At 41.0% G+C, this 21,456-nt stretch overlaps 1 protein-coding gene across 3 annotated transcripts; it reads left to right on the plus strand.

The window, feature by feature from the left end:
- The first annotated feature begins 17,355 nt into the window (after nt 1-17,355).
- On the plus strand, nt 17,356-21,339 carry UFC1 (ubiquitin-fold modifier conjugating enzyme 1). Of its 3 annotated transcripts, XM_070366383.1 has the most exons (7): nt 17,356-17,487; nt 17,651-17,773; nt 19,616-19,683; nt 19,920-19,983; nt 20,289-20,365; nt 20,615-20,705; nt 20,904-21,339. In XM_070366383.1, the coding sequence occupies exons 2-7, from the start codon at nt 17,651-17,653 to the stop codon at nt 20,982-20,984; spliced, it is 504 nt and encodes a 167-aa protein (XP_070222484.1). In that variant the 5' UTR covers nt 17,356-17,487; the 3' UTR covers nt 20,985-21,339. The 3 variants fall into 3 exon arrangements, with proteins under 3 accessions (XP_070222484.1, XP_005909263.1, XP_014338225.1); XM_005909201.3 differs by having other exon boundaries at nt 17,417-17,773; XM_014482739.2 differs by lacking the exon at nt 17,356-17,487 and having other exon boundaries at nt 20,820-20,931.
- The last annotated feature ends 117 nt before the right edge of the window (nt 21,340-21,456 follow it).

A 21,456-nucleotide genomic window follows, 5' to 3' on the forward strand; every position in this document is an offset into this window, starting at 1 on the left:
ACAATCGCCTGGCCAGCTGTTCCTAAATTAGTCCATTCATGACTGCATTCATGACTGTAGGAATGTTTACTTTTGGGGGTGGGAGCTGGAAATACACTCTTAAAACATGAAGACTTGGGAATTCCCTGGTGTTCTAGTGGTTAGGACTCCACACTTCCACTGCAGGGGGCACAGTTTCAATCCTTGGTCAGGGAACTTAATATCCCACATACTGCACTGCATGGCCCAAAACAAACAAAAAAAAACACACATGAATCCTCAGGACTTTCCTGGTGGTCTAGTGGCTAAGATCATAATGCCCTTAACAGAAGAGAGCTAAGTAGATTTCCGGAGGTGAAATGGAATAAATGCTAACCAAACCAAGGAGACTGGCACTTATGCCCAGCACTGAGAAAGAAATATTTCAAACAGTAAGATTTTTTTTTGTTCAGTCGCTCAGTGATATCAGTCTTTGCGACCCCATGGACTGCAGCACACCAGGCCTCCCTGTCCATCACCAACTCCCGGAATTTACTCACTCAGGTCCACTGAGTCTGTGATGTCATCCAACCATCTCATCATCTATCATCCCCTTCTCATCCCACCTTCAATCTTTCCCAGCATCAGGGTCTTTTCAAATGAGTCAGTTCTTCGCATCAGGTGGCCAATGTACTGGAGTTTCAGCTTCAGCATCAGTCCTTCCAATGAACACTCAGGACTGATTTCCTTTAGGATGCACTTTTGTTGTTGCTGTTAGTTGTAGCTAAACAGTTGTTTCCCTTTTGCTTGAACTGTATGTCATCTCTACAGTTAAAGCAAAAACTTCATCTCTTGTCTAATGTTCTTTTCCCACCCTCTCCTTACTTCAACTAAAAACTCAAAAAAACTCTCTGAGAAGATTGAGAACCCTATATAGGACTCTGTTGTTCCTCCTCCTTTCATGTCCCTTTCTTTATATTCATCCCTGTCTCTTCCTTGGAGCCTCAACTGAGAGAACATCCCTCCAGCTTTCAGGCAGGCCCCCAGGGCTGGGGGAGCCTGGTGGGCTGCCATCTCTGGGGTTGCACAGAGTCAGACACGACTAAAGCAACTTAGCAGCAGCAGCAGCCTCCAACTGGACCCTGGTTTCCATTCTTTTCTACTTCTCAATACACTCTGTTCCCACAATTATCTCTTCTTCCTTTCGAATCTTTAAACAAACATCCTTCAGCTACCTTTCACATGATCCCATTTCCAGTATGCCCTGCACTTAATTCATTGTAATTTTCAGTGATTAGAAAAGCCTTTTTTTCTGTGCTTAAAAAAAAAAAAAAAATCTATTTGTAACTTGCATTTATTGGCCCTGTCTTTTTTCCTCTGGATCAACACATCAGAGCTAAATGTCAGCCCTTCAGAGACCTACTATCATCTCCCTACTAAAGCATTTTTTTCAAAGTCCAATGTTACTACCACTTAAAATTATAGTAGATCTCTCATCTTTCTTAATCTGAATGCTCTATTGAGATTGCTTGTCTCAGTCTATGCTGTTCCCATTTCTGCCAGATTAAAATCTCTTTTTGAGCCAGACATTTCCTTAAATAATTCTATACCCTGTTAGTAACCCATTGTCACAAGTATACTCTTGACGCTTCCAGGCCCACTCTGATCCCTATGTCATTGCCTGGGCTTTACTCTTGAACTTTATCCTACAGTGACTTGCTGACCCGACAATCCTCTCTAGTTCTTGGTTCCCCATTAACTCTAAGCTGCTCCAATTACTCATTTTCATCTTCACCTAAAGCATCATGTTAGCTAATTTCAGTTGTACTTCTAGTTCGGTCGCTCAGTCGTGTCCAGCTCTTTGTGACCCAGTGGACTACAGCATGGCAGGTTTCCCTGTCCATCACCAGCTCCCAGAGCTTGTGCAAACTCATGTCCATCAACTTGGTGATGCCATTCAACCATCTCATCCTCTGTCATCTCCTCTCCACCTGCCTTCAGTCTTTCCCAGCATCAAGGTCTTTTCCAATGAGTCAGTTCTTCACATCAGGTGGCCAAGGTATTGGAGTTTCAGTTTCAGCTTCAGCATCAGTCCTTCCAGTGAGTATTCAGGACTTATTTCATTTAGGATTGACTGGTTTGATCTCCTTAGAGTCCAAGGAACCCCCAAGAGTCTTCTCGAACACACAGTTCATAAGCATCAATTTTTCAGTGCTCAGCTTTCTTTATAGTCCAACTCTTACATCCATACATGACTACTGGAAAAACCATACATTTGATTAGACAGACCTTTGTTGGCAAAGTAATGTCTCTGCTTTTTAATATGCTGTCTAGGTTGATCATAGCTTTTCCTCCAAGGAGAAGAAAAGGTTAGTTTCTAACCTAGCTGTAAGCCTTTAGCTAGAATCCCAGTGTCTCCTGGCTCCTGAATAGGAGAGTAGAGGCCACAGTCAGCTACTGAATCCTAAGGATTTGCTGTCTAACATTCTCCTTAACTTGTTTCCTTCATTTGCCACCTCTGACCTTCACTAACAAGACTTTGGGTAACTCCATTAACTTCCCTGAGCTTGTTTTCTCATCTGTAAAAGGAGCATATATATAAAATAACATTCATGTCATAGGTCATTGTTTTAAAGATTATATTAAATAATATATATGAGCTGTCAACACAGGGCCTCGCTCATTGTAAACATCAGATAAATGTTACCTAATATTTATATGTAACAGTTTTCACCAGTTTTCAGAAATTCGGGAGGTTCTTTGTTAATGCTCTCTGCTGCTCCCACGGGAATGACTTTTTCCAAGTCATTGGTTATCCTACAGGCAGGCCATGACAAAAAAACAGCCCTGTCCTACCAAACCCTCCAGCTAATTAGATATTTAATTCTCTTTAGTTGTTGTTCGGAGAAGATGATGGCAAACCACTCCAGTACTCTTGCCTGGAAAATCCCATGGATGGAGGAGCCTGGTAGGCTGCGGTCCGTGGGGTCGCTAAGAGTCAGACATGACTGAGCGACTTCACTTTTCACTTTCATGCATTGGAGAAGGAAATGGCAACCCACTCCAGTGTTCTTGCCTGGAGAATCCCAGGGACAGGGGAGCCTGGTGGGCTGCCATTTATGGGATCGCACAGAGTCGGACACAACTGAAGTGACTTAGCAGCAGCAGCAGCAGCAGTTGTCCAGTCAAATAAAAGTATTTCTGTATTCTAGCAAATTCACTATCTTTTTCAAAGAACATATCAGGAAACTGTTAGTTTTTTTTTCTGAAATCAAGATATGGTGTCTCTGTGATGTTCCCCTAGTCTGCTAGTCTAGTAACACTGACAAGGAAAGTCATCCAGTCATTTACTTAATATATATACATTAAGCATTTACTAATGTCAAGTGCTGTTATAGGCATATAGGGTAGGATACAGAGTGGTGAACAAACAGACATGGTCCATGTCTTCATGGAGTTTATTGTTTACATGGGTGGACTGCCTAAGGAAAGAAAATAGCAAATATACCCTTTTAAATTGAGATAGGTGCTATGAAGGAAAAGAACAGACTGCTGTGACAGAAAAGGAATGATCAGGGAAAGCTCTCTTTGAGGAGGTAACACAGAAGCTGAGACCCAAAGAGCCCAAAGGAGCCAGTCTGCTTGCAGAAGACTATCCTAGAATGAGAGGATATGTGCTAGAGGCCCAAAGGCAAGGAAGAGCCACACCCTGGGCGACTGAATCACACCATGGTGAACCACTGCTGGCATTTCTTCTCTCGTTTATAAAATAATCTTTAATAACTGTTCTATGATTGTAAAATAATCAATAATCTTAATTCTTCAGTTTCCAGAATTCACCATCTAGAATTTCCCTCTTTGAAAATGTGGACATTTGCGATATGTGGTGCACTGGAGAAGGGAATGGCAAACCACTTCAGTATTCTTGCCTTGAGAACCCCATGAACAGTATGAAAAGGCAAAATGATAGGATACTGAAAGAGAAACTCCCCAGGTCAGTAGGTGCCCAATATGCTACTGGAGATCAGTGGAGAAATAACTCCAGAAAGAATGAAGGGATGAAGCCAAAGCAAAAACAATACCCAGATGTGGATGTGACTGGTGATAGAAGCAAGGTCCGATGCTATAAAGAGCAATATTGCATAGGAACCTGGAATGTCAGGTCCATGAATCAAGGCAAATTGGAAGTGGTCAAACAAGAGATGGCAAGAGTGAATGTCGACATTCTAGGAATCAGTGAACTGAAATGGACTGGAATGGGTGAATTTAACTCAGATGACCATTGTATCTACTACTGCGGGCAGGAATCCTTCAGAAGAAATGGAGTGGCCATCATGGTCAACAAAAGAGTCCGAAATGCAGTACTTGGATGCAATCTCAAAAACGACAGAATGATCTCTGTTCGTTTCCAAGGCAAACCATTCAATATCACAGTAATCCAAGTCTATGCCCCAACCAGTAACGTTGAAGAAGCTGACGTTGAACAGTTGTATGAAGACCTACAAGACCTTTTAGAACTAACACCCAAAAAAGATGTCCTTTTCATTATAGTGGACTGGAACGCAAAAGTAGGAAGTCAAGAAACACCTGGGGTAACAGGCAAATTTGGCCTTGGAATACGGAATGAAGCAGGGCAAAGACTAATAGAGTTTTGCCAAGAAAATGCACTGGTCATAACAAACACCCTCTTCCAACAACACAAGAGAAGACTCTATACATGGACATCACCAGATGGTCAACACCGTAATCAGATTGGTTATATTCTTTGCAGCCAAAGATGGAGAAGCTCTATACAGTCAGCAAAAACAAGACCAGGAGCTGACTGTGGCTCAGACCATGAACTCCTTATTGCCAAATTCAGACTTAAATTGAAGAAAGTAAGGAAAACCACTAGACCATTCAGGTATGACCTAAATCAAATCCCTTATGATTATACAGTGGAAGTGAGAAATAGATTTAAGGGCCTAGATCTGATAGATAGAGTGCCTGATGAGCTATGGAATGAGGTTCGTGACATTGTACAGGAGACAGGGTCAAGACCATCCCCATGGAAAAGAAATGCAAAAAGCAAAATGGCTGTCTGGGGAGGCCTTACAAATAGCTGTGAAAAGAAGAAAAGCGAAAAGCAAAGGAGAAAAGGAAAGATATAAACATCTGAATGCAGAGTCCCAAAGAATAGCAAGAAGAGATAAGAAAGCCTTCTTCAGCAATCAATGCAAATAAATAGAGGAAAACAACAAAATGGGAAAGACTAGGATCTCTTCAATAAAATCAGAGATACCAAAGGAACATTTCATGCAAAGATGAGCTCGATAAAGGACAGAAATGGTATGGACCTAACAGAAGCAGAAGATATTAAGAAGAGATGGCAAGAATACAGAGAAGAAGTGTACAAAAAAGATCTTCACGACCCAGATAATCACGATGGTGTGATCACTGACCTAGAGCCAGACATCCTGGAATGTGAAGTCAAGTGGGCCTTAGAAAGCATCACTACGAGCAAAGCTAGTGGAGGTGATGGAATTCCAGTTGAGCTATTCCAAGTCCTGAAAGATGATGCTGTGAAAGTGCTGCACTCACTATGCCAGCACATTTGGAAAACTCAGCAGTGGCCACAGGACTGGAAAAGGTCAGTTTTCATTCCAATCCCAAAGAAAGGCAATGCCAAAGAATGCTCAAACTACTGCACAATTGCACTCATCTCACACGCTAGTAAAGTAATGCTCAAAATTCTCCAAGCCAGGCTTCAGCAATAGGTGAACCGTGAACTTCCTGATGTTCAAGCTGGTTTTAGAAAAGGCAGAGGAACCAGAGATCAAATTGCCAACATCCGCTGGATCATGGAAAAAGCAAGAGAGTTCCAGAAAAACATCTATTTCTGCTTTATTGACTATGCCAAAGCCTTTGACTGTGTGGATCACAATAAACTGGAAAATTCTGAAAGAGATGGGAATACCAGACCACCTGATCTGCCTCTTGAGAAATTTGTATGCAGGTCAGGAAGCAACAGTTAGAACTGGGCATGGAACAACAGACTGGTTCCAAATAGGAAAAGGAGTATGTCAAGGCTGTATATTGTCACCCTGTTTATTTAACTTATATGCAGAGTACATCATGAGAAACGCTGGACTGGAAGAACCACAAGCTGGGATCAAGATTGCCGGGAGAAATATCAATAACCTCAGATATGCAGATGACACCACCCTTATGGCAGAAAGTGAAGCGGAACTAAAAAGCCTCTTGATGAAGGTGAAAGTGGAGAGTGAAAAAGTTGGCTTAAAGCTCAACATTCAGAAAACGAAGATCATGGCATCCGGTCCCCTCACTTCATGGGAAATAGATGGGGAAACAGTGGAAACAGTGTCAGACTTTACTTTTCTGGGCTCCAAAATCACTGCAGATGGTGACTGCAGCCATGAAATTAAAAGACGCTTACTCCTTGGAAGGAAAGTTATGACCAACCTAGATAGCATATTCAAAAGCAGAGACATTACTTTGCCAACAAAGGTCCGTCTAGTCAAGGCTATGGTTTTTCCTGTGGTCATGTATGGATGTGGTCATGTATGGATGGACTGTGAAGAAGGCTGAGCGCTAAAGAATTGATGCTTTTCAACTGTGGTGTTGGAGAAGACTCTTGAGAGTCCCTTGGACTGCAAGGAGATCCAACCAGTCCATTCCATCCTGAAGGAGATCAGCCCTGGGATTTCTTTGGAAGGAATGATGCTAAAGCTGAAACTTCAGTACTTTGGCCACCTCATGCGAAGAGGTGACTCATTGGAAAAGACTCTGATGTTGGGAGGGATTGGGGGCAGGAGGAGAAGGGGACGACAGAGGATGAGATAGCTGGATGGCATCACTGACTCAATGGACGTGAGTCTCAGTGAACTCCGGGAATTGGTGATGGACAGGGAGGCCTGGAGTGCTGCAATTCATGGGGTCGCAAAGAGTTGGACACGACTGAACGACTGATCTGATCTGATCTGCATTCTTCAGACCACCTTTGCGGAAAACAATTTCACTTACAAAATATTTCTGATTTCTAGAATACCATGCGTCCAGGCCCTGAACTCATTTAAAATGCTGAGAATCCTGTTATCATTTTAGCTAATCATCAGTGAAATTATAACTAACAAAAAGAATTTTCCTAACTCATTTTACCTCATTTCTTCATGTTTTCTCCCAAGCTAGCTACTTATAAACATTTTTATATAGCCAAAATAATAATGTAATTATCAGTATTGCAGATGATAGCTTATTATATATATATAATCGTGAAAATCAACTTTAAAATTACTACAAGTAATAGAATTTAGTAAACTGATTGGAAGAGGAACTATTATGCAGAAATAAATATCCTTTATATAAACAATAAACAAAACATATAATTTAAGAAAGACCCAATTGCAACAAATCAGATAAAATGCCTAGGAATAACCAAAAAGAATGAGCAGGATCTGCATAAATGAAATTTTCTTTCCCCCACACTTCAAGGCTTGCAGGATCTTAGTTCCCCAACCAGGAGTTGAACCTGTGCCCTTGGCAATGAAAGTGCCGAGTCCTTACAACTGTACTGCCAGGAAATTCCTAGTATGAATGAAATTTTAGAATGCTACCCACATAAAAGAAAACTGGGTCAAATGGAAAGTAACATCATGTTCTTGGAGAGAGAGAATATGTAATGATGTCAATTTCCCAATGTTATCTATAAATTTAACATCTAGATAAAAATGTCAGCAAGATTTTTAAACAAATTAATTTTAACTCACATGGAAAAATAAGGAAAAAATGAAAGGGACATTCTGAAAAAGATAAGTAATGACTAAAAGTTAACCCAAATATTAACATGTATTGTAAAGCTACAATAATTAGAACAGTGGGTTAATGCCCTGTGAATAAGCCAACTGAGGAAAACAAGTGGAAGACCCAAATACATAAGAAAATTTTGCATCGATAAATGTGTCACTTTAGAGCATTGGAAATATTATACATACCCTTTAAAATTAATTCCACATGCATTAATAGCAAATCGTAGTTAACATAAGATACTAGAAACTAAAACATGATATGATACAGAAAAGGTTGAAGGTAAAAGAATGGGAAAAGATATATTGTGGAAAAATAAACCAAAAGGAAATTATATAACAGATGTAATAGGCTTGAAAGCAAAAGCATTACTAGAAATAAACAAGAACACTTCACTTGAGTAAGTCTAATATATCTGGATTTAAGCATTACTTTACTAGCGTGTGAGATGAGTGCAATTGTGCAGTAGTTTGAGCATTCTTTGGCATTGCCTTTCTTTGGGATTGGAATGAAAACTGACCTTTTCCAGTCCTGTGGCCACTGCTGAGTTTTCCAAATGTGCTGGCATAGTGAGTGCAGCACTTTCACAGCATCATCTTTCAGGACTTGGAATAGCTCAACTGGAATTCCATCACCTCCACTAGCTTTGCTCGTAGTGATGCTTTCTAAGGCCCACTTGACTTCACATTCCAGGATGTCTGGCTCTAGGTCAGTGATCACACCATCGTGATTATCTGGGTCGTGAAGATCTTTTTTGTACACTTCTTCTCTGTATTCTTGCCATCTCTTCTTAATATCTTCTGCTTCTGTTAGGTCCATACCATTTCTGTCCTTTATCGAGCTCATCTTTGCATGAAATGTTCCTTTGGTATCTCTGATTTTATTGAAGAGATCCCTAGTCTTTCCCATTTTGTTGTTTTCCTCTATTTCTTTGCATTGATTGCTGAAGAAGGCTTTCTTATCTCTTCTTGCTATTCTTTGGGACTCTGCATTCAGATGTTTATATCTTTCCTTTTCTCCTTTGCTTTTCGCTTTTCTTCTTTTCACAGCTATTTGTAAGGCCTCCCCAGACAGCCATTTTGCTTTTTGCATTTCTTTTCCATGGGGATGGTCTTGACCCCTGTCTCCTGTACAATGTCACGAACCTCATTCCATAGCTCATCAGGCACTCTATCTATCAGATCTAGGCCCTTAAATCTATTTCTCACTTCCACTGTATAATCATAAGGGATTTGATTTAGGTCATACCTGAATGGTCTAGTGGTTTTCCTTACTTTCTTCAATTTAAGTCTGAATTTGGCAATAAGGAGTTCATGGTCTGAGCCACAGTCAGCTCCTGGTCTTGTTTTTGCTGACTGTATAGAGCCTCTCCATCTTTGGCTGCAAAAATATAACCAATCTGATTACGGTGTTGACCATCTGGTGATGTCCATGTATAGAGTCTTCTCTTGTGTTGTTGGAAGAGGGTGTTTGTTATGACCAGTGCATTTTCTTGGCAAAACTCTATTAGTCTTTGCCCTGCTTCATTCCGTATTCCAAGGCCAAATTTGCCTGTTACCCCAGGTGTTTCTTGACTTCCTACTTTTGCGTTCCAGTCCACTATAATGAAAAGGACATCTTTTTTGGGTGTTAGTTCTAAAAGGTCTTGTAGGTCTTCATACAACTGTTCAACGTCAGCTTCTTCAACGTTACTGGTTGGGGCATAGACTTGGATTACTGTGATATTGAATGGTTTGCCTTGGAAATAAATAGAGGTCATTCTGTCGTTTTTGAAATTGCATCCAAGTACTGCATTTCGGTCTCTTTTGTTGACCGTGATGACTACTCCATTTCTTCTGAAGGATTCCTGCCCGCAGTAGTAGATATAATGGTCATCTGAGTTAAATTCACCCATTCCAGTCCATTTCAGTTCACTGATTCCTAGAATGTCGACATTCACTCTTGCCATCTCTTGTTTGACCACTTCCAATTTGCCTTGATTCATGGACCTGACATTCCAGAAAAGGCAGAGGAAACAGAGATCAAATTGCCAACATCCGCTGGATCATGGAAAAAGCAAGAGAGTTCCAGAAAAACATCTATTTCTGCTTTATTGACTATGCCAAAGCCTTTGACTGTGTGGATCACAATAAACTGGAAAATTCTGAAAGAGATGGGAATACCAGACCACCTGATCTGCCTCTTGAGAAATTTGTATGCAGGTCAGGAAGCAACAGTTAGAACTGGACATGGAACAACAGACTGGTTCCAAATAGGAAAAGGAGTATGTCAAGGCTGTATATTGTCACCCTGTTTATTTAACTTATATGCAGAGTACATCATGAGAAACGCTGGACTGGAAGAACCACAAGCTGGGATCAAGATTGCCGGGAGAAATATCAATAACCTCAGATATGCAGATGACACCACCCTTATGGCAGAAAGTGAAGCGGAACTAAAAAGCCTCTTGATGAAGGTGAAAGTGGAGAGTGAAAAAGTTGGCTTAAAGCTCAACATTCAGAAAACGAAGATCATGGCATCCGGTCCCCTCACTTCATGGGAAATAGATGGGGAAACAGTGGAAACAGTGTCAGACTTTACTTTTCTGGGCTCCAAAATCACTGCAGATGGTGACTGCAGCCATGAAATTAAAAGACGCTTACTCCTTGGAAGGAAAGTTATGACCAACCTAGATAGCATATTCAAAAGCAGAGACATTACTTTGCCAACAAAGGTCCGTCTAGTCAAGGCTATGGTTTTTCCTGTGGTCATTTATGGATGTGAGAGTTGGAATATGAAGAAGGCTGAGTGCCGAAGAATTGATGCTTTTGAACTGTGGTGTTGGAAAAGACTCTTGAGAGTCCCTTGGACTGCAAGGAGATCCAACCAGTCCATTCTAAAGGAGATCAGCCCTGGGATTTCTTTGGAAGGAATGATGCTAAAGCTAAAACTCCAGTACTTTGGCCACCTCACGTGAAGAGTTGACTCATTGGAAAAGACTCTGATTCTGGGAGGGATTGGGGGCAGGAGGAGAAGGGGAGGACAGAGGATGAGATGGCTGGATGGCATCACTGACTTGATGAACGTGAGTCTTAGTGAACTCTGGGAGTTGGTGATGGACAGGGAGGCCTGGCGTGCTGCGTTTCATGGGGTCGCAGAGTCGGAGATGACTGAGCGACTCATGTGATCTGATCTGAATATACCTGGAAGTTTTAAAGTTGCATTTAAGTATGAAGTTAACTTGAAAATATATAGAGTGACAGAGCTACAAGGAAAAAATACACGAATTCACTATCATAACAGATTTAACACACTGCTCTTACTCACTGATAGAGCAAACCTCTTTCAGAACCAATAAAAACTTAAATAACATGAGTAGCAAATTTAACTCAACAGTATAAATATATATATACAGCCACTATACTCCAGAACTGCAAATTACAGATTTTTTTCAAGCACACTTGGGACATTTTGAAAATTGACCATATAGTGTATGCTCAGTCATATCCAACTCTTTGCAACCTCATGGAAAACTCCTCTGTCTATGGAATTATCCCAGTCAGAATACTGGAATGGGTTGCCATTTTCTCTTCCAGGGGATCTTTTGAACCCAGGGATGAAGCCCACATCTCCTGAGGCTCCTGCATTGGCTGGTGGATTCTTCACCACCACTGAGTCACCTGGGAAGCCCTACCCTATACTGCCATAAGGCAAATCTCAACAAATTTCAAAGTTCTGAAGTGACACAAAGTATGTTTCTTGACTTGCAGTTAAGATACAGATCAGTAACAAAAAAGTAACTAGAAGTTATGCAATACAGTACTTCTAAGTAACCTCCCCCCAAAAAATCACAGTTGGAGTTAGAAAATAACTTGAACTGAATGATAATAAAAATATTACATACAAAATGTGGATGTGACTAAAGCTATGCTTATAGGGAAATGTATAGTCTTAAATGAACATATTAGGAAAAAAGAAAAACTGAAAGTTCAAGAGCTTTGCATCCATCTTAAGTACCTATATAACAGTAAATTAAAACCAAACAAAGAAAAATGTGTGCATAGAGATGTCTGGAAGGATGTGTACTTAAAATGATAGCAGGCTTTTTTTTAATATGGGGTAGAATTTTGAATTTATTTTTCTGTATTGTTTAAATAAGCTAGAACAAACAAAGCCATTTTCATTTTAAGAGAAATAGTACTAGAGGAAAACATGGGATAATTTTTAAAAAGTAATATAGACTGTTGTGGTGACTCAATACCAGAAATTTTAAGCAAAAAAAGACTGTGGGGAAAAAAAATTTCTACATGGTTAGAAATACTATGAACAAAAACTAAGATAAACTGAGGAAAATATTTATAATTCATCACAAATGACTAATCTCTTTAATATATATTTTTTAAAAACTCATAAAATCAGTAAGAAAAAACAAATGACAATTTAAAAGGAGCAAAGCATATAAGAATTTATAGAAAATGAAATGCAAATGAATCCTAAACCTATGAAAAAAATATTCAACCTTACTCAGAATGAGAAATAGACTCTAAAATTGTCTTGAGATTCGACTTCAGTCATGAAATTGGCAAAAAGAACTCTGTTGTTAACACTGATTTTTTTTTTTTTTTAAGGAGGGGAAACTTGTCATTTCATATATTGCTAGTAGTGATACAAATTGGTTTAATTTTTATAGAGGACAATTTTTAACAAATTGCCTTTTATAGAGGCAATATTTAACAAATTTTAAAAAGCACAAATCTTTTGAGGCCACAGTACTATATCTAGGTATTTATTACATGTGTACAAAGTGATGAGTAGACAAAGCTATGAACTGCAGTACTGTTTGTAATAAATAGCAAAAGACAGTTTAAATATACCTCCGGAGGGTCTTGCTGAAGAAATTATGGTAGATTCATACAGTGGGATGTATCTACAAAAGAAGAAAGAGTCGGGGTGGGAAGAATGAGGTAGTTTAATTATGTATTAATATAGAACAGCCTCCAAGATATTTACTCAATGAAAAAAGAGCAGAAATTTGAACAGTATGCTATGACTTATATACAGAGTTTTCAAAGAAGGTATATGTGTGTACATGTGTAAGTGCACAGAGTATATCTGGAAGGATATACAGAGAGCTAGTTCGAGAGGAGAGCCCTGGGGAAGAGGACTAAGTAGCCAAGGAATGGGATTAGAGGGAGACTCACATTCACATTACATTACATTACAGGCTTACGTTGCACTCTATAGCATTTTCTACCTTTTGAATTTTGAGCAGGTGCATGTATTTGTAAGTATTTTGAAGCTACATCTGTGTATAATTTTGTTTTGTGATTTTATGCTTATTTTATAAATGTTTCTATATAGCATATTGCACATAATTAAGTCCTGCTAGGCGCTTTCTTCCGTCTTCTCTTATAAACAACGATCTGGATATCTGCTGTCCTTAATATACTACTTTATTCCTTCATGACTTCCTGACTTCCAGAATGCTCTTCTTTCTGCCTAGAATGTCACATTTACCCTGTTCTCTCCTTTTCTGCATATTCAATATGCTCATCCTAAGGGATCCAGTTCAAGTACTATCAGCCTTACCTGATTCTCTCAGGCATATGTACTTGGACTGTACTGGTACATGTCCAGAATAGAGATTTATTTTATGGTAATTGACTACTTATTAATTTCTCCTCCCCAAAGAATATGTATTTTCATCTTTATTAACCAAATCCTCTGACACCCCCAACCCTTGCCAAGATCTTGCTTTGAACTCAAAGTCCATAGTTCTATAATCTCTAGGGGTGACATTAACACCTCAGAGTCCTGTGCACACTTCAGCCCATTCCAGGGAGGGGGCTGGTTGTCCCATTTATGTTTCTGCAGCTCTATTGTTTGTTTCTGCAGTCTCTCTTTGTGTTTTGATAACTGTCTGCCCTTTAAGGGTGATGAATAGCCCTCTAATACGAACTCTGACCCCTCAGATCACTGCTACTAATTTCACATTGGCCCAGAAACGGTAGAAAGCTGGTTGTGGATGTGATCTCTAGAGCCAAACTGTGCTTGGGACTGAATGCCAATTCTACCATTTAGCGGCTGTGTGATATAGGGGTTTCTTTCATTGAGCCCAACTTCAGTTTCTTCAAATGTAAATGAAGCTAATGAAGTAACTATTAAGATTGTTGCCAGAACTAAAGGATCCAATTTTTTTTTTAATGTTTAGGACAGTTCCTAGCACATTGTAAGCATTGTATAATTTTTTTTTTTAAATCATTCTCTCCACCAAGTTCTCTTCAGTGTTATAAGAATTCTTTGCTGAAGTCTCCAGAATAATTAAAGGCAATAACAAAAGGAAAAAAGTTTTCCGAACTGGTTACCCATCTATCAGATCAGATCAGATCAGATCAGTCGCTCAGTCGTGTCCGACTCTTTGCGACCCCATGAATCGCAGCACGCCAGGCCTCCCTGTCCATCACCAACTCCCAGAGTTCACCATGACTCATGTCTATCGAGTCAGTGATGCCATCCAGCCATCTCATCCTCTGTCCTCCCCTTCTCCTCCTGCCCCCAATCCCTCCCAGCATCAGAGTCTTTTCCAATGAGTCAACTCTTAACATGAGGTGGCCAAAGTACTGGAGTTTCGGCTTTAGCATCATTCCTTCCAAAGAAATCCCAGGGCTGATTTCCTTCAGAATGGACTGGTTGGATCTCCTTGCAGTCCAAGGGACTCTCAAGAGTCTTCTCCAACACCACAGTTCAAAAGCATCAATTCTTCGGCGCTCAGCCTTCTTCACAGTCCAACTCTCACATCCATATATGACCACAGAAAAAACCATAGCCTTGACTAGACAAACCTTTGTTGGCAAAGTAATGTCTCTGCTTTTGAATATGATATCTATACTGATCCTGTATATGGTGGTACCCTCTCCTCACCATTCTGAGCTATATTCTCTGAGAATATTAGAGTCCAGACTAACCCCTTTAAAATCAGAATGAGGAAAAATTTAAATTCCTCCCCTAGTCCAAAGTTTATTTCCCTAATACAATATTTCTCCTTTTGTCCCTAGGGCTACTTTTCTCCATGATGACTGACAATGGGATTTTCAACTACTTTCAGGGGCACCCTCGTGTACCCAACAGTACTATCCATCAAAACCATGGTCTGATGTCAGTACACTTCCCAGAATTGAAGTTTCCAGTCATTTCTGTCCAATTCCTTTTTATAGCTGTTTTAGGACAATTTCCTTCAGGGCAAGTACTCTGCCTGCCTTATGCACTACTGTATTTCCAATGCCTGAATGTAGTAAGAACTCCATAAATGCACAAATAAATAAAAATAAGTAAAATAAAAATGAAAAGCTCGTATATATAGTTAAAATTGCCCTATAAACACTACTATCCTTTCATAGGTGAGGACATGCAGCTCACAGAGATAAAGTAATTCATCAAAGTCTGGCCCTCCCCTACTTTACTGAGGAATAATTGACAAATATATATTTTTAAAATCGTGGCTTGATATACATCTGCATGTATCTATCATATATATGTGGTGAATACATCTGCATGTGTGAGCACATATACGAATGATTACCAAAATCAATATCCATATCCATCACTTCACATAGTCAACACATGTGTGGTTAAGAACGTTTAAGACTGGACTTCCCTGGTGGTACAGTGGATAAGAATCTGCCTGCAATGCATGGGTTCAATCCCTGGTGTGGGAAGATTCCACATGCCATGGAGCAACTAAAATCCACGTGCCACAACTACTGAGCTCACATACTATGATTTCTGAAGCCACTGCACCTAGAGCCTGTGCTCCACAAGAGAAGCCACCACAGTGAGAAGCCCATGCACCACAACAGAAAGTAGCTCTTGCTCACCCACACACCACAACTAGAGAAAGCCCATCTATAGTCACCATGTGGTGGTGGTAGTGGCAGTCTAGTCACTAAGTTGTGTCCAACTCTTGTGACCCTGTGGACTGTAGCCACCAGGCTCCTCTATCCATGGGATTTCCCAGGCAAGAATACTGGAGTGGGTTGCTATTTCCTTCTCCAGGGGATCTTCCTGACCCAGGGATTAAACCTGAGTCTCCTGCATTGCAGGTGGATTTACTGCTGAGCCAGCTGTACATTAAATCCTCAGAATGTATTCTTTTTATAACACTGTGCACCCAATTTGACCTACATTTCCCTATTTCTCCTCCTCCTCCAAATTCTTATGACAATCAAATTGCACGCCTCATTCCAAATCTCTGCTTTCCACCACACCACAAAGCCCACACTCAAAATGGAATAAATCTTTATTTCTCTAGGAGAGAAAACTCTAGTGAGATACTACAAAGCTTTGCCTTAGCCTTATCCAATATCCAATATTTTAAAGAAACATATTGCATGCTAATAAAAGAAAAAAATTACATCATCATCTCAGTGAATAAAGAAAAAGCATTCAGGGAGGGGGGAACACTCCCATTCATGATAAAAACCTTCAGCACTAGGAAGAGAAGGGAACTTCCTTAACCTGATAAAGGGCACCCATGAGAAGCCTATAGAGAATAGCATACTTAAAAAAGAAAGACAGTGCTTTCCTCCCTGAAATCAGAACAAGAAAAGGGTGTCTGCTCTCAGCATTGTACTGGAGGTTTCAGCCATAAGAAATTAAATTTGTAGATAAACTATAGAATTTCATGATTAATAGGATTTGATCCAAAATTACAGCTAAAGGTTGCAGTGATTAACGCTGCAAACAAGACATGTAAGTTAAGGCCAAAAATAATGTGCTTCTGTTTAAAAACCAACTGGAAGATACAAAATTCTGAAAAAGGATTACTGGGTACCTACTGTGTGCCATGCACTGGAGATAAGAGACATGATTCCCTCCTAGATTCGTTAATTTCATACCCAAAAATGACTAGGCTAGAGGAAGGCAAGTTTTCTAGCGGCCTTTCAACAATTTTGGCATTTATTAAGAATTCTCTAATTCAATTGTGTTAACTCTTTCGGCCTGAGACTGTATATACTTTGATTCTCCATGGTTTCCAATAAGTTTCAGAAGTTTAATACCTTCCTAATGGATGACTTTTGATGCTTTTGAACTGTGGTGTTGGAGAGGACTCTTGGGAATCCCTTGGTCTGCAAGGAGATCAAACCAGTCCATCCTAAAGGAAATCAGTCCTGAATATTCATTGGAAGGACTGATGCTGAAGCTGAAACTCCAATACTTTGGCCACCTGATGCGAAAAACTGACTCAATTGAAAAGACCCTGATGCTGGGAATGATCGAAAGCGGGAGGAGAAGGGGACAACAGAGGATGAGATAGTTGGATGGCATCATCAACTTAATGGACATGAGTTTGAGTAAGCTCCAGGAGTTGGTGATGGACAGGGAGGCCTGGCATGCTCCCGTCCACGGGGTCGCAGAGTCGGACACGACTAAGCGACAGAAATGAACTGAACTGAATGGAAGACTACAGTGGCTCCCTGCTACCTCAGCCTAACTACAAGGAAGTTAAGGAAGTTTAATCAAAGCTGAAACAGGTGACTCGCGCATTTTAGGATGACAGGAACCAGAAGAGCGCCTAAAACTGCCTGAATTCTAACAATTCTGCAAGTGTCCAGAAGGGTTTTCTGAGATTACGTCTCTGAGCATGAGCGGAAGTCACCCTTTGAGCAATCTGCAGTTAAATGATAGGTGCCATATTCAGGACAGAGTCATCCGTTTCCATTCTTTCCTCCTCGTTGCGCCCACAAGCAGGTGATCCGGTGACAAATTTGTCTTCGTTACTAGAAAATAAAGATCGTATTCAGCGAAGTTTTAAGGCAGCCACTCCCCATCTTCCCATAGTAAAGATGGAGGCGCCCTGAATGTAAACTACAGGTAATACCACTTCCGTATTTCTCTTCTGCCCTGGTCTAAGATGGCGGACGAGGCCACCCGGCGTGTCGTGTCTGAGATCCCGGTGCTGAAGACCAACGCCGGACCTCGAGATCGGGAGTTGTGGGTGCAGAGACTCAAGGAGGAATATCAGTCTCTTATACGGGTTAGTTGTGCTTCTACTGTCAACCGTGTCGTAAAAGGTTTGCGGGCAATCAGGTGTCCATCGGAATAGGCTCCGTGTGGAATCCACTTCCGGTTTTAAAGTTTAACTTAAAAATTCAAAGATACTGGATGACTTCGGGGCTGGGGGACTTAAGGAGCCGCGGTGGGCAGGAGGCAGAAGATACTCAAGCTAGGAACTACAGTGGGGCCAGATTTTCTTCCTGAAAGCAGCAGTTATTTTAGGGATACGCGGCCCAGGAAAATGACGTGTCTTTCTGGCTCCAGGTGATTGCTCTCCTGGATGTAGGGGAGGTGGTCTTAAGGATTTCTTAGAGCCCTAAGTCCGGGCCTGAGTCCCTCCGCTCTTTCACTTGTCCTAAGGTAGGAATACATATTAGAGCGAAAAATTAAAGTAGGTATTAGTTGCAGAGAGATGAGGAGCTCAGCTCAGTTAGGAATGAACCGTTTTCTCAGCTAATCTCCGTTCTGTGGAAAAAATTTGACTTCTTGCGGTGGTCTCTGTCTGTTTCAAAGGTTTCCTGGTGCATGTATTCACTAAAAAATAAATGTAAAAAATAATGTACATCTGGTACCTAGGAAGGGTATCCAAAGCCGAATAAAGTGGAGCCTACCGATAGACAGAAACATATTATTATAATACATAAGGTGGAGAAAGAAGGAGAAGGAATCTGAGAAATTGCTAGGATGTTTTGAAGCAGGAGGTGAGATACCTAAATCTAGCCTGGGTTTGGTCTGGGAAGGCTTTTAGAAGAGGCAATGCTTGAGCTGAGACTGAAAGAGTAAACATAAGTTAGCCTTATAAAAAACGAGCATAAGAGAAGAACATTCAAGGCAAAAGGAACAGCATGAGCAAAGTTATGGAAGCTAGAAACACATGACCTATATGAAGAAACACAAGTAGTTCAGAGTTGTTAGAGCATCAGGGTGTGTCAGGGAGTGGTAGATAAGACAATAAATAGATTGGAGCACTTGAATTCTATCTTGGAGGCCTTGGGATACCTTTAAAGAATGTTAAGCAGAGGATGTTAACATGATGAGATTTGGGTTTAAATCAATCACTGGCAGAAGAGAGGAAAACAGAATTGGCAGGGCTAAGGCTGAAGTTTGGAGGCTGTCATTAATCCAGGCAAAAGAAAAGTGATAATATAAATTCAGCAGTTATGGTAAAGAGAGGAGAGGTAGACTTGAAGAATATTCAGAAGGTAAAATCAGCAGGATATCATAAAAGATTGGTTTGTAAAGGGGAAGGAGACTTAAGGATGATTTCCAGATTTTTAGCGTGGGTGACTGCACGCTAATACTGCCAATGGAGATTGGTGCTGTGAAGAAACAAGTCTGAAGGACTAGGGGGAAACTGGCACTGCCAAGTTTGAATTGCACCTGTGGAATGAAGGTAGAAGTTTCAATATACATTTGGATGTAGACTTTGAAGCTCTGGGAAAAGCTCTAGTTTAAAGATAAAGATTTAGAAGTCATCAGCATATGAGTGCTAGTCAACATCAGGACAAAATGAAGTCTTGGGAAGGAATATGCCATAAAATGAGTTGTCGCTGAGATTGTCAGAAGTGAGAAGAAAAGCCAGGCAACATCATAAAGTTTTTTGTGCCTGTTAAATTGAGTAGAACCCAAGCGTTCTATTCTCTCTTCTGCACAAGTGCCCTACTTACCAATATGGCTTTGACTTCAACTTATGTCAGAAAAGTTGGGTAAAGAGAGTAAACATACTAAGTTGGGTAAACATACTAATCACACTTCTTTTGAGGGAAGGCGTACTGCCCTTGGCTCCAATTCCCCCCTCAAAAACCTCATTTTCTGCTTTTAGTATGTGGAGAACAACAAGAATGCGGACAATGACTGGTTCCGACTGGAGTCCAACAAGGAAGGGACTCGGTAGGCAGACCCTCTCGGGAGTTGTGGCGGTGGGGATCTTACCTAGCTTAAGCATTCCGGTGTCCCAGAACCCACTCTCAGGCCTTTCCTGCCCCCTTCTAGTCTTCACTCCCACAACTCCAGAGTTCCCAATTCCCAACCTATGGGTCTCCCAGGCTGGTCACCTAAGCCAAAAAGATGTCGTATGAGTATTAGAAGAATGGGAAAATTGGACTGAGGTTTGGTTTCTGTTATAGGTGGTTTGGAAAATGCTGGTACATCCATGACCTCCTCAAATATGAGTTTGACATCGAGTTTGACGTGAGTATAATGGAGTGGTAGTTAATGGAGGTTAGTTGAGGATGATGGATTAGGTGATTGTTAACAAGCTAACCTTTCTTGGAGGGACCAAAGAAAACTTTTTAAATGGGAGGGAAAATCTTAATGACGTTTGAAACAAGCACAGGTTTTAATTACTCATCTCCATGTCCAGAACCCTGCTATGTAACTGCTGCTTGGGGGAGTTTGCAGCACCTTTTAATTTCAACCAAGAAATGTGTATATCTGATTAGATTAGTTCCTTTCTATTCTGCTTCTGTCATATTAAAGCCTTGTAATTCTTCCAGATTCCTATCACATATCCCACTACTGCTCCAGAAATTGCAGTACCTGAACTAGATGGAAAAACAGCAAAGATGTACAGGTAGGACTTAACAGGAGATGGGAAAAGGTCAAAGAAGGCCTTGGTGAAGAACTCTCCAAGGCAGAAATTTCCCCAGAGTCTGCCGGCCTAGAGAAATTCTACATCTCCCTCTGCCAAGCCTGGGCAAAGCACTTAGATGACCTCGTTCTCAGTTCTGATCCCCAGTAGTCTTCCTGTGCTCTCAAGAATCTGCTTTGCTTTGTGGTGTACCTTGCATGTCAACACCTTCTGATCTTGTTCCTCTCATAGGGGTGGCAAAATATGCCTGACTGATCACTTTAAGCCTTTGTGGGCCAGGAATGTGCCTAAGTTTGGACTAGCTCATCTCATGGCTCTAGGGGTAAGTTTGGAGTATCTGGTGTATAAGAGGGGAAGGGGTTTGGTCCTGAGTGATATAAGAACAGTGAGAGTAAACCTGGAATAACAGTGTTTTCCTTTGGGTCTGTTCTCCCAGACTATCTCTAGGAAGGAGCTTCTGGTGGAATACAAGGCATTGACTGGCTGGTAGTAATCTCACAGGGTCTCCCTTGTATTGCAGCTGGGTCCATGGCTGGCAGTGGAAATCCCCGATCTGATTCAGAAGGGAGTGATTCAGCATAAAGAGAAATGCAGCCAATGAAGGATCAAGCCACTGAGGCAGGACAGAGGGACCTTTGATAGGCTACTGTTCCTGTTTTCCTGTGCATCATTCTTCTTACTCATCTAACTGCTTCCCTTCATACCTCTTCACCCATAATTGTTACTAAGTAGCTGCAGCAGACACTGCTGAAAAAAACAGCACTGCTGCTGAATTTCTTAAGTTGGGCTACACAGGAAGAGGAAAGACTACGGCCTTGAAAAACCAAGAGGCAATTTATATCCCTTCCCTAGGTGGAGCACTGCGAGGTCTAGAGGGATGGGGGGGACCAAAAGTGGGTACATAGTCTTTCTGGTTTCTGGAGATAACTCATCAATAAAAGCTGCTTTCTCTGGTGGCTTGCGGCTCTCATTGGTGGCTGTAATCGTGGGTGAGTAGCCTAAGGGTCAGCAGGCTACCACCCAAGGCACATGTACGACCATCCTAGTTCAGGGGAGGGGAAATGGAGGAAGCT

Source organism: Bos mutus, chromosome 3, assembly GCF_027580195.1.
Source record: "Bos mutus isolate GX-2022 chromosome 3, NWIPB_WYAK_1.1, whole genome shotgun sequence".
Taxonomy (NCBI): Eukaryota; Metazoa; Chordata; class Mammalia; order Artiodactyla; family Bovidae; genus Bos; species Bos mutus.